This window comes from Hypomesus transpacificus, chromosome 6, assembly GCF_021917145.1.
Source record: "Hypomesus transpacificus isolate Combined female chromosome 6, fHypTra1, whole genome shotgun sequence".
Lineage (NCBI taxonomy): Eukaryota > Metazoa > Chordata > Actinopteri > Osmeriformes > Osmeridae > Hypomesus > Hypomesus transpacificus.
The window spans coordinates 8,428,630-8,441,126 of NC_061065.1; the positions used below are offsets into that span (position 1 = coordinate 8,428,630).

Sequence of the window (12,497 nt, forward strand, 5' to 3'; positions counted from 1 at the left end):
TATTAGAGATGTGTTTTCAGTGAACATCTGCTCATTCAGTAATGGTTAGTCTGTATGTTCACGTATGGCTGGAGATGTTCATCTTGATGTATAAATAGCCTACCTGAATATAAGGACTGTTGGGTGTCGACCATGCACTGTTTTATCACAGACACTAGATGTCAGCACTTTTACAGAAATTTGACCTGAAGGGATACGAGTTCCATAAATTGTCCTCAGGGGGTCAGTAGAGCACAGGGAAAGCCATGTGCTGTTCCGTAGACATCACAGTATGTACAATATGTTGTAGTTACAATACGTTTGTACGAGTGAAGGGTTATTTTAGAATTGACCATGGCCCGCTGCTTCATACGTAATCCAAGATTTGGACACTATTGTACGTTTTTCTACATCGTATAATAACAACAAAGACATCAACATTCTTAAATAACTGGTGATGGAGGGACAAAGAACGACTCGAGACTGCAGTCATGGTGCATTCCTTTTATTCCTCCCTTGTCATCCTTTAAAGACAATCACTGTAAAAAAAAAAAAAAAAAAAATTCTCCCAGGTTCTCTATGTATGTTCATATGTTCATATAAGAACTCCTGCATGGACTTCCTCCTCCGTGTGCCTGTAATGTGTTCCAGACCACTCGCCGTGTCCATCCAGAAGGTTCTAATGATGTGGGTTAATGGCGACGTGGAATGCTGTAATCACTGACTACATTCTATGAGGACAGAAGTTGTGATTTAGGGCACATGAGGCCCAAGTGTGAGTCTAGGTTGGAATGTTCTGAAGATGATGTTCCGCTAACGGTACAGTTACATACCCCTGCTCCACCTCGATAGAAAAAGTGCCTAGCATATCAAATCAGAGGGCAGAGGGGGAAAATTCTTAAAAAGAAAGAGAAAAAAGAATTCACATCTTAAGTGTATACTCTATGTTTTTCATCTTTCTGTTTCCCATCCCATTTCTCGTGAACAAAAATCATTCCTAACAATAAATCAATTACACTTTAAAGATTTAAATGCATTTTTTCTTTTCATTTCATTTTTTTTTTACATCCACTCATTTCTAACCTTAGTCACACTAACATACATGGAGACGAGAAGAAGCCGGACATTTCAATTTGGTTATATCATTGAATAGAACCTAATAGAAGCAGTGTTTACACAAGGATATTATTCTACATGGAGACGGCACAGTCCGTGTGCCAGGTCCGAGTGACGTTTAGCATGCTGATGCTCCGCGTCTGGACCCAAGTCATGTGGGGGGTGCTGGGCCCGTCCTCCAGGCCTCCTGGCCCTCACCCTTCACACCCAGCATCTCTGGGTCCCTCTCCCCACTGGGAAGCAGCTCCACTGGGCACGGTTGCCCTACTCAAGGCCCAGGCCTTGTCAGGAGGACTGCATGAGGCCTGTCAGACGCTTCCCCGTCAGGGACTTACCCTGGAGAGTGACAGTTGGAAAGAGATGATCGTCAACAGGCCAAATTGGGTTTTGAACACAGATTAAGACAGGTAACAACACGACATTGACGTGAGACAAAAACTAAGGGAAAAAAATACTTCAAAGATACAATTAAATCAGTTACATTTTGCTACTATCAAATTACAAGGATTACCTCTTCATAGAAATCATTAGATCTTTTTATTTTTTTTATTTTTTACAAATTGGAATTCTACACCCTCAGCTCAGTAACCCGAATATCAGGAAAAATGTAACTATTAAAGGGAGAGGGATGATTTATTTCATTTCAATTCAACCTTTATTTAACCAGGAAAGGCTCAGTGAGATTTTGAAATATATTTGTCCTTGCCATGGAAGGCAGCACCAGGTCATTAGACTCTCACAGACAACATGAGAAGGTAGAAGTCATCTACAGACCACTGAGCGTGTGAACTTCTCCAAGGACGTACGTCGGCCCTGTTCAGTCTCAGGCTGGAGAGCAAAGCATCATGGGATGGGAGTTGAGGGGAAGATAGGCGAGGGAAGTCAGGACATTTCAGAAGAAAAACATTAGGAAAAGATGGTCTTCACTCAAAGTTATGTATACACACATGCACAGACACACACACACACACACACACGTGTAAACACACACATACACATGCAAGCACTCACACACAAACACGTGCCCCACACACACCTTCTTTCTAGCGAGCAAGAGGTCCTGGTAGGCATTGGAGCGCAAGAACCGCGTGTAGCTGTCACTTTTCATCAGCTTATAGATGTGGGCCTGCAAGAGAAGAGACAGTGTGTGTGTGAATGTGTGTGTGTGTGTGTATGTGTGTGTGTGTGTGTGTGAGTGGGACAATGTACAACAACGACACAGACAAAAATGTTTTTTCCCTAGATGCTAAGATAAGGAGCTCAGCTGTGCTTAGCAACAGTACATCAGTTGCACTAATGGACTGTGAAGCAAGCTAGCACTACAGAACAGTAGTTACCCTTGGTCCGTAAAACCTCCCTCCCTCCCTCCCTCCCACCCTCCCTCCCTCCCTCCCTCCCTCCCTCCCTCCCTCCCTCCCTCCCTCCCTCCCTCCCTCCCTCCCTCCCTCCCTCCCTCCCTCCCTCCCTCCCTCCCTCCCTCCGTACCTGGGCGTCCTCGTAGCTGTAGCGGCCTGGCTCTCTCAGGTTCTGGCTGGTGCGTTCGTAGCTGTGGGAGTCCAGGTTGATGGAACTGGGCGCTCCCTCTGCCAGGAACTCCACCCAGATCTCCTGCGCTCGCTCAGATACGTCCTGCAGGGGGCGACGTTTCAGATCCTGCACTGCCATCCAGAACCTGAGGCAGGAAGAGGAGGAGAGGTAAGCCTCCTTACTCGTGAGTTGGGTGTGAAGCACAGCACATTCACTGTGTGGGCGGATGAACAGTAGCTCAGGAGTTAGAGTATTCGACTGCCGATCAACAGATTGCAGGTTCAAATTCCCCAAGGGTTGTAATAGGTTACAGGGTTGTAATAGGTATTATGTAAATTTAGGGTTAGCATAGTCGATTATTTATTGTTGTCTGTATATTTAGGAAGTTTTATTATTAGGGTCAGTATAGTCGATTATTTATTGCTATCTGTATATTTAGGAAGTTTCATTTATTTAAGCTCAGCATAGATGTAAATTATGTTCTGTGTACTTTTATGTTATGTTATGCCAGGTGCTTGCGTTGTCTTGTCTTAAGAATGTCAGTGCCCAGTCTGACCTTGTGTTGTTCTGTGGACCTGACAAATAAAAGACTTGAAATTGACTTGAAACGTCGCTTTGGATAAAAGTGTTTGCTAAGTGAATACATTGCAATCGGTTGTTTATTGTTCCATCCAGTTGTACAGGCAGAAATTAAGTAAAAACCTTAAATGGCATGTTACATTAGAGGGAACAGGCTGCGTACAACACCTTCAAAGTGCCGTGTGACACTAAACAGGCTGGCAGACATTGTGTAACCCTAACACTGAGGTAATCAATCCTGGAGAATAACAAGACTCCAACATGGCTCAGACTTTATGCCTATTACATTCTACGTTTCTATATTGATCTCTGGGCAGGCCTTGCAATAAAGAGAGAGAGCCCAGGGACAGACGAGCCCTGTCAGACAGACCTTCCCTTTCCCAGTCCCTCTCTCTTTCTCTCTCTCTCTCTATTCTATATGTCTTTACTATTTAAATGTCTCTCTCTCTCCATCTCTCGCTCTCGCACTCGCACTCGCTCTTGCTCTCTCTGTTTCTCTTTCTTCAAAAAGCACTTTCAGAAAAGTGCTTTTTCAAAAGTGGCACCGTAAAAGCAAAACAATTAAAGTGTTGGATTGAGAGAGATGGTGGTGAGAGAAAGTGATCGCTTAGAGCTAGAAAGATAAGAGGGTGACTGTGTGACTGTGTGCGTGTGTGTGTGTGTGGGTGGGTGGATGACTCCATGTGTGTGAATGTGTGCGTATATCTTTGTGTTTACATGCGTGTGTGTGTGCTTGTGTGTGTGTTGCCTCCCTCTAAAGGCTTCAGTGACCTCTGTGCTATCTCACCTGTCCCAAGCCCAATTATCCAACTGGGCTTGGGACAGAGAGGCACACACTAATACACACACCCTCATACACTCACACATGCAACCTCACACAAAAACGCACACACGCCAAACTCTTTTTCACGCCTGGTAGCAGTCCCTGTACAGTTCAGTCAGGGTGCGTTGTCATTAGTCTGTCTGTGTGGTCTTATCTGAGTCTGGCTGAGTCTGGCTGAGCCATCGAGCGTGGACAGGACGCCAGGGAGCAGCAGAGCCCTCAGGGAGGCCAGAAGGGCCTGGCTGATAAGACAAGACACACTGGCGGTTTGTGTGAGGCAGGCTTTGCATGAGGTCTGGTGTTATTCAGTTAGACATGGATCAACCTCCAACCAAGGGACTGGGAGAGACTGAGGGAGGGATGGGATTGACGGACGGATGGACGTATTGACTAATGAATTGGCCGAGGGAGAAAGAGGAGATGAAAGGGAGGGAGGGAGGAGTGGAGGAGGAATGCCTGGAGGAATCGACAGAACGGAGACAGAGTGCAGACATTGGAGGACAGTGTGGCTCGACTTCTCAGCACAGCTGAAGAGAGGAGATAGGAGGAAGGTAGTGGGGAACAGGGTGGAAGGAAAGGACAGGTAGATGGCCGTCAGGAACGGGTGCAGCAGGTGCACTGCAGGGTTTCACCTCAGGTTCTCGGAGCTGAACTCAGACTCGAGGAACTTGAGGAACTGGTCTCGGCCTGCAGGGTCCTTCAGAGCCTCGTCCAGAGAGAAGCCCCACTTCCTGACACGCTGCTGACTGGGGTCCTTACTGGAAAGAGAGAGAGAGAGAGACCGAGACAGAGAGAGAGAAGAGGAGAGAGAAAGAGAGAGAGACAGAGAGAGAGAGAGACAGAGAGTAAATTTATCACAATTTATATATGTTCAACCTTATATGGCTTTGGCAACAATGCTCACTCATTCATGCCAATAAAGCCTTATTGAATTGAGAGAGAATGAGAGACAATGAGAGAGAGATTGAGACATAAATACAGAGAGAGACAGAGAGAGGTTGATACATAAATACAGAGAGAAACAGACACAGAGAGAGACAGAGAGAGGTTGATACATAAATACAGAGAGAGACAGAGACAGAGAGAGACAGAGAGAGGTTGATACATAAATACAGAGAGAGACAGAGACAGAGAGAGACAGAGAGAGGTTGATACATAAATACAGAGAGAGACAGAGACAGACAGAGAGAGGTTGATACATAAATACAGAAAGAGACAGACACAGAGAGAGACAGACACAGAGAGAGACAGAGACAGAGAGAGACAGACACAGAGAGAGACAGAGACAGAGAGAGACAGAGAGAGACAGAGACAGAGAGAGACAGAGAGAGACAGAGAGAGACAGAGACAGAGAGAGGTTGATACATAAATACAGAGAGAGACAGACAGAGAGAGACAGAGAGAGGTTGATACATAAATACAGAGAGAGACAGAGAGAGACAGAGACAGAGAGAGGTTGATACATAAATACAGAGAGAAACAGACACAGAGAGAGACAGAGAGAGGTTGATACATAAATACAGAGAGAGACAGAGACAGAGAGAGACAGAGACAGAGAGAGACAGAGAGAGACAGAGAGAGACAGAGAGAGAGACAGAGAGAGAGAGAGACAGAGACAGAGAGAGACAGAGACAGAGAGAGACAGAGACAGAGAGAGACAGAGAGAGACAGAGACAGAGAGAGACAGAGAGAGACAGAGAGAGACAGAGACAGAGAGAGACAGAGAGAGAGAGAGACAGAGACAGAGAGAGACAGAGACAGAGAGAGACAGAGAGAGACAGAGAGAGACAGAGAGAGAGAGAGACAGAGACAGAGAGAGACAGAGACAGAGAGAGACAGAGAGAGACAGAGAGAGACAGAGACAGAGAGAGACAGAGACAGAGAGAGACAGAGAGAGACAGAGAGAGACAGAGACAGAGAGAGACAGAGAGAGAGAGAGACAGAGACAGAGAGAGACAGAGAGAGACAGAGACAGAGAGAGACAGAGAGAGAGAGAGACAGAGACAGAGAGAGACAGAGAGAGACAGAGACAGAGAGAGGTTGTGCAGAGCCTACCTGGCCTCCTGGTCCCAGGAGGAGCAGTCGTCGCTGACCCAGGGGTTAGAGGGCTCTGGGGCCGTCACAAACGGGTCATACTCCAGGTACTGCTCTGTGTAGGTCATCAGACTGACACACACAAATAGACAAACACATAGACAGACAACAGACAGACAGACAGACAGACAGACAGACAGACAGACAGACAGACAGACAGACAGAGGAGAGAGTAGTATTGTTACTGCAGCTGACCCTCAGAATTCAGACTTCAGCCATGAGCTGAGAACTAGGACCACTGCCCTGCCTCCAGCCCTGCCTCCAGCCCTGCCCCCAGCCCTGCCCCCAGCCCTGCCCCCAGCCCTGCCCCCAACGTCCCCAGCCAGCCTCCCAGCTCTGACCTCAGCCCTGACCCCAGCCCTAATTACTGCCTCCCTGCAGTGGAGTAACAAAGTCACTTCCACCTCATGCCCTCCTCCTCTGCTTCGGAGCATATCATGGGTCAGGGTGGGTGACTAAAAAGATGCTCTGACAGCGAGTCACAGGGTCATGCGTCAAGGCTCAGGGGAGGCAGAGGGGCAGTGGCCTCGCTTCAGACATAGACGCTATGGCAGAAAAGATGATCATAGGTCCGGCAGTCAAGGATACACTATTTTGCTTGAGCGTGTGGACGAGGAGGGAAGGGGTGTTTTTCTGTGTGTTAGACAGAGAGAGAGACATAGAGGGAGAGAGAAAGACAGACAGGAGAGAGAGGGATGTGGGAGGAAGTCAAGGATACACTATTTTGCGTGAGCGTGTGGGTGAGGTGGAAAGGGAGACACAGAAAGAGAGAGAGAGAGAGAGAGAGAGAGAGAGAGAGAGAGAGAGAGAGAGAGAGAGAGAGAGAGAGAGAGAGAGAGAGAGAGAAAGAAAGAGAAGAGAAAGAGAAAGAGAAAGGAGAAAGAGAAAGAGAAAGAGAAAGAGAAAGAGAAGAGAAAGAGAAGAGAAAGAGAAGAGAGAGAGAGAGAGAGAGAGAGAGAGAGAGAGAGAGAGAAGAGAGAGAGAGAGAGAGAGAGAGAGAGAGAGAGAGAGAGAGAGAGAGAGGAGAGGGAGGGATGTGGCAGGAAGAGACACAGATAAAGAGAAGAGAAAGAGAGAGTGAAAGGATGTCTGTACGCTGGTGATATACATATAGAGCAAGGTTTTACGCCTACCTTTCAGCAACTTTGGACATTTTCATACGGTGGTCTATCCAGCTGGGGTGTTTAGAAACAGAATCTGTAAAGGCAGAACAAGTGTCTATCATTCATTACGTCTTTCATTGAAAATCACAGCATGACACAATACGTGGACTTCAGTCAAGGCAGGCAGATGCCGATACCTCTTTCTCCACGTCATCTTTGGTGCCTTTCCGGGGGTGTTGTGAAGGCGTGTGTGCAGGGCTGTGAGAAAGTGCTTCCTCCGACTGCCCATACACCGACTACAAAAACATCGAGAGGTAATGAGAGAGATACAGAAAGAGAAAAAGAGACAAGCAAAGGGAAGGCAATCAAGGGTTTTGTTCAGGTGCAGGGCAGGAGAACAACTGATGAAACACAGCCACTGTTGCAAGAGAAACATCTCACCTTCTTCACTCTCTGAGGGTTCTTCATGCGTCTGCACTTCCTGATATCCATGTCTGTGGTATTTACACAGCCCGGCTGGAAGACAGGGGTACGGACAGCGTCATAGAGTAGACACACACACACATGTATGCATTCATACATACTGCACATATAGACACACACACGTACTTACATACATACACACACATACATATGCACACACACACACACACGTACCACAGGTCTGTGGACGTCCCAGAAAGCTCGTTCCTGACTGTCCAGGATCTTCCTCTCGGTCTTGTCTTTTTTCCTGTCTATCCTGATGAGAGACAAACAGAACAAGTGGTAGACAGGGCGTTCATGATGACAGTCACACAGTCAGGAAACATATTGCAATGAGACGCAATAAAACACAATGAAGAACACACAGACACTCATGCATACTTCCAGGCACACACAAATGCACACACACACACTGTGAGAAGTGACTAAGTTTCCACCTGCTTCAGAGCACAGCAAATTCATTTCTCTCGGTGCCACTTTGCTCTTACATAACTGACATTTACCAGAGCTCGCCGTTCCACACCGTGCAAATGCAATGTCGACAGCTCTGTTGCTGGTTTCTGTTTGATCTCAGAACAGACGCTGCACAACTAAACATAGATTGTGTGATTGTCTTTGCAGATGTCTATGCCCAATCAAATTAAGAAGGCTTCTGTTGTAATCACACCTGGTTGGTTTCTGATGAGCTGTTTAATCAAGGTGCAATAAAAAAAGACATCTAGCTCCTGTGTTATTAGTACTGGCCTCATTCCCAACTCCCCTCAGGATGAACAGGAGTTTCAGACAAAACAACCTTCCCACAGGATCAACGGAGGAAGCCAGGAAGCCAGCCAATAACAAACCCAGGGATTTGTGGGTCAGGTGGCGTCCAAATGCTCCTGGTTGTCTGTACTGGTCGCTGGTTGTCAGGCGTGAATGGCGTCCGTGTTTACCGTCTGACATTGCTATGGTGACCGGTGATGGTACTTACTTAACCTGAGCCTCCGCTTGCATGAAGATGAACTCCCACTTTCTGGCGAAGGCTCTCTGGAGTCTAGCGAGGTTCTCCTGTAGGAAAGAGCAGGAAGCAGGGAGGGAGGGAGACAGAGGTGGTGGACAGAGGAAGAGGTGGAGAAGAGGATGGGGGAGAGAGAGAGGCAGAGGGAGAGTGGGGAAATGAGGTAGGGAGAGAGAGGGAGAGAGAGAGAGGGGGACAGAAAGGTAGAGGGAGGGAGAAAGGGGCAGAAAGGGGCAGAGTGGGGGGAAGAAGAGAGGAGGTGGCGGTGGGAGGATAAGCAAGCAATAAGCACAAGCACAACCCCCTTTCCTTCCTCAGTCTTAGAAGCCTGCAGTACAGTTTGAGACCTGCACTTATTGATTTGTTTTCCTCGCTGCTTCTCTTGTATTGATAAAAATGGCCAATGTGGGTCAATCTGTTGATCTGTCTCATGGTTCTCCACAGGTGAGAAGACCTCTCCTGTACCCACCGCCTCATAGTCAGCCAGCTCCAGCCTGGTCTTGTTCTGCATGGTCCGCTTGCACAGATAGATCGCTGAAAATGAGAGAGGGGAGGGTGGGAGAGAAAGAAAGAAAGTGAGTGAAACAGAGAGGAGAGAGAAAGAGAAATAGTAGTTACAATATCAACAGGTCCCTGTGAAAGGCTTTCTCTTCCCCCAACCCTTCCTCTCCTCTCATCCTGTTTTCTCTGTCTTTCCCTCGCCTCAAGGCCTCACCCCAGATTTGGAGGCTGCCTGTCCATCCATCTGGAGAGCAGGATTAGGAGAGGGGGGAGGAGAGGGGGACGAGGAGAGGGGGGAGGAGAGGGGGAGACTAAGAAAAGGCGGATGAGGAGAGGGGGGAGGAGAGGGGGACGAGGAGAGGGGGAGACTAAGAAGAGGCGGATGAGGAGAGGGGGGAGGAGAGGGGGACGAGGAGAGGGGGGAGGAGAGGGGGACGAGGAGAGGGGGAGACTAAGAAGAGGCGGATGAGGAGAGGGGAATGAGGAGAGGGAGATCAGGAGAGGAGGATTAGGAGAGGAGGGTGAGGAGCTGGTGTGGCGGTGAGTCACCTAAGATGGTTGGGCTCAAAGCCATTTCCTATTCCAGAGGCGAGGACGAGGGGGAACAACAGACCTCAATGCTGCTTCATACACCTGGTCTTACCATAGTCTGTGTTCTCAGGTTCCCAGCAATTAGACGGCCAGAAATATGGAGCCTGAAAAATAGAGGAGACTGAGAAAGTGTTGAAGGATGGAGGAATGGACAGAACCTCCTTGAACATCCTTAATGTTGAATTAGGATTTTTAAGGTTCAAGCCTCTTTCCAGGAGTCATTCTGTAAATCAGAGGCTTTCGAGGGGGCGAGACATGTTTCCGCCAGCTGTGTTTCTCTTTGTTTCCCGCCAAAGTGGTTTATTGACAAAAATGAAATGCAAATGAATGTAGATTGTCATAATGAAGCTTAACTGTGATTCCAAACACACACACACACCCCCTCCCCTCTTCTCATTCCTATATTCCTTCACTTTGAAGAAGAGAAAATCAAGGTCAGCTTGTGCCACGTGTTTCCACTGTTGTCTCGCTTAATTAAATTGCTCTTCCAGCTTCAGCAGAGCTTCGCAGGGACGCGGCTGCGAGCAGGAGACGCCTTTTACAAAAGATCATTCTAATCACGCAGCGTGGCGCTGCACCCGCGAGAGGCAGGGAAAGCTGCATTTCCACTTTTTAATTAACAAATAAGGGATAAAAGATGGCTATAATGAATTGGTTTATGACTTCATTGCGATCCTGTAATCTCCTCAGAGGTGGTGGTAGTGGTGGTGGGGGACGGGGGGGGGTTAGAGCGGCAGGTGAATGTCAGTGAGTTTTGTTTGAGGTTGTGAAGGTCTCCCTGAGTGTTCCTGGCTTCCAGACCGAGGCGTTCTCCTGGCCTTACTCCTGATCAATATTTCACAGGAACGGCATCCATGTTTAATGGGGTCATAGACCCCCCACGTGAAAACCAGAGGAGAGACTCTAATGGACATGGGTTCATGTCATTAAGGTTGCAGTCTTCCTGACATGGTTTCATGAATTACTTAAAAGGATCCGGATTCATTTTCTGGCCACTGTAGAATGTTTGTTCCCTTCAATCAGTCAGATTAGCATTTATATCATGTGTGGGGCCTTGGCTGGCGCATTGGAATCAGATTAAGCAGGATTAGTCAGGGATTAAGTCATACAGTACAGCACAAACCAGCAGGAAGTACGTGTGGGAGTACAACTATTCCCTAATCCATTTATTTTGATCCATCCCAATCCCCCCAAAAACCTCTGTCTCTTTGTATACGCGTCTACTTCCTGGTTGAGCCGGAGGTCAGCTAGACCTGCTGTCCTCCATTTTGTGTCTTCCCCGATGATTCCGGCGTTTTCTTTACGCTCACCTGGAAGCGGAAGAAGGTGCCGTCATCCTTGAGTGCCAGGACATGGTCTGAGATGGGGAAGAAGTATCCCTGGGCAGCGATGAGGCTGCCAATGTGGATGGCCTCCACTATCGGAAACAGAAAGATACACCCACTTACCATTTAAAAAATTATATATATATATGTTATATATAACCCTAACCCTATATACCTATAGCTTTGGAAGACACAAAGGGTCAATAAATAAAGAGAAAATAGGGGGACAGCCAGATCAATACGGATACATTTTAAGATAATTTTTTATTGTTTTTCTACAAATAAATCAGTTGTAAAGACACACAGATGCAATCTACCATCTATCATCACCCACCTGGATCCTCAATGGCCAGGTTCTTCATCAGCCACTGCACAATATCAGTCCCTGAGAAGCAGACAGGAGGTGTGATCATCACACTGGCCACTGAGGCTGCGTTTGTCTCAGGAGAGTTGTTAGACCGCAGAGAAGATACACATCGTGTTATTGTTTACTCCACATGAGCCTTTCCTCTCCCCCACAGTCTACACAAATAGTGACGCCTTTATTACACGAAGAGAGAACACACAGCGAGAGAGGCAGGAGGAGAGAGACATTAACAGACATAGAGAGAGGTGCAGAGAGAGAGGGGGGGGGAGTGAGGAAGATGGAAAGGGAAAGAGAGAGGGAGAGAAAAGACGAGAGAAGCACTGAACAAGGTCTCTCTCTCTCCTCCCTGCTCCGTGTCTACAGAAGCGTAGCGGTGCTTAATTTCCAATCATTCATTAGTTTCTCTGGCCCCGGGCCCCCTATCTGACGGAGCTGCTACTGTGTCTGTGTGTGTGTCTGTGTGTGTGTGTGTCTGTGTGTGTGTCTGTGTGTGTCTGTGTGTGTCTGTGTGTGTGGGGGTGGGTGTGTGATTGTGTAAGAAGGTGTGCCCGTGTGAGAGCGTGTGTGTTTCTGTGCACCTGAGTGTGTGTGTGTGTGACAGTGTGTGGGATCAAGTGTGTGTGTGTGTGTGTGTGTCCACAGCTGTAATAATTGTGTTTATTGATACGCTCTGTTTATGGCATATCCCAGTGATTCATTCTAGGTGGTGATGGCAGAGGGTGCTGAATAATAACAACCTCCGTCTTTATCATTTATGCGGGCTGTGCCTTCAGTGGCTGCTCTGCGTAGCGCCCAGCAGTGATTTGGCGGGTGCTGGAGGGGGGGCCACACAGGCGTGGTGAGATAGATCCATCACAGGCACACAGACGCCCTGCTACACCTTTAAGTTGTCTGTTCCCATTGGTACAAGTGGTGTAAACGACTCTCCTCTCTCTCCTCTACTTTATTCTCTCTATCTGTTCCTGTCTGTCTCTGTCTCTGTGTCTCTCTCTCCCTCTCTCCCTCTCTCCCT

At 47.7% G+C, this 12,497-nt stretch overlaps 1 protein-coding gene across 1 annotated transcript in view; it reads right to left on the reverse strand.

Moving 5' to 3' along the window:
• Positions 1-26: 26 nt before the first annotated feature.
• Positions 27-12,497, reverse strand: part of rgs6 (regulator of G protein signaling 6) — a 42,854-nt gene continuing 30,383 nt past the window's right edge. Inside the window, 16 exon segments of the mRNA XM_047021336.1 lie at positions 27-1,431; positions 1,870-1,923; positions 2,132-2,221; positions 2,581-2,767; positions 4,657-4,782; positions 6,080-6,190; positions 7,252-7,286; positions 7,289-7,315; positions 7,419-7,517; positions 7,663-7,737; positions 7,879-7,960; positions 8,675-8,751; positions 9,171-9,235; positions 9,846-9,897; positions 11,104-11,210; positions 11,453-11,503. Coding sequence (XP_046877292.1) covers positions 1,381-1,431; positions 1,870-1,923; positions 2,132-2,221; positions 2,581-2,767; positions 4,657-4,782; positions 6,080-6,190; positions 7,252-7,286; positions 7,289-7,315; positions 7,419-7,517; positions 7,663-7,737; positions 7,879-7,960; positions 8,675-8,751; positions 9,171-9,235; positions 9,846-9,897; positions 11,104-11,210; positions 11,453-11,503 — 1,289 coding nt within the window. The 3' untranslated portion in view covers positions 27-1,380.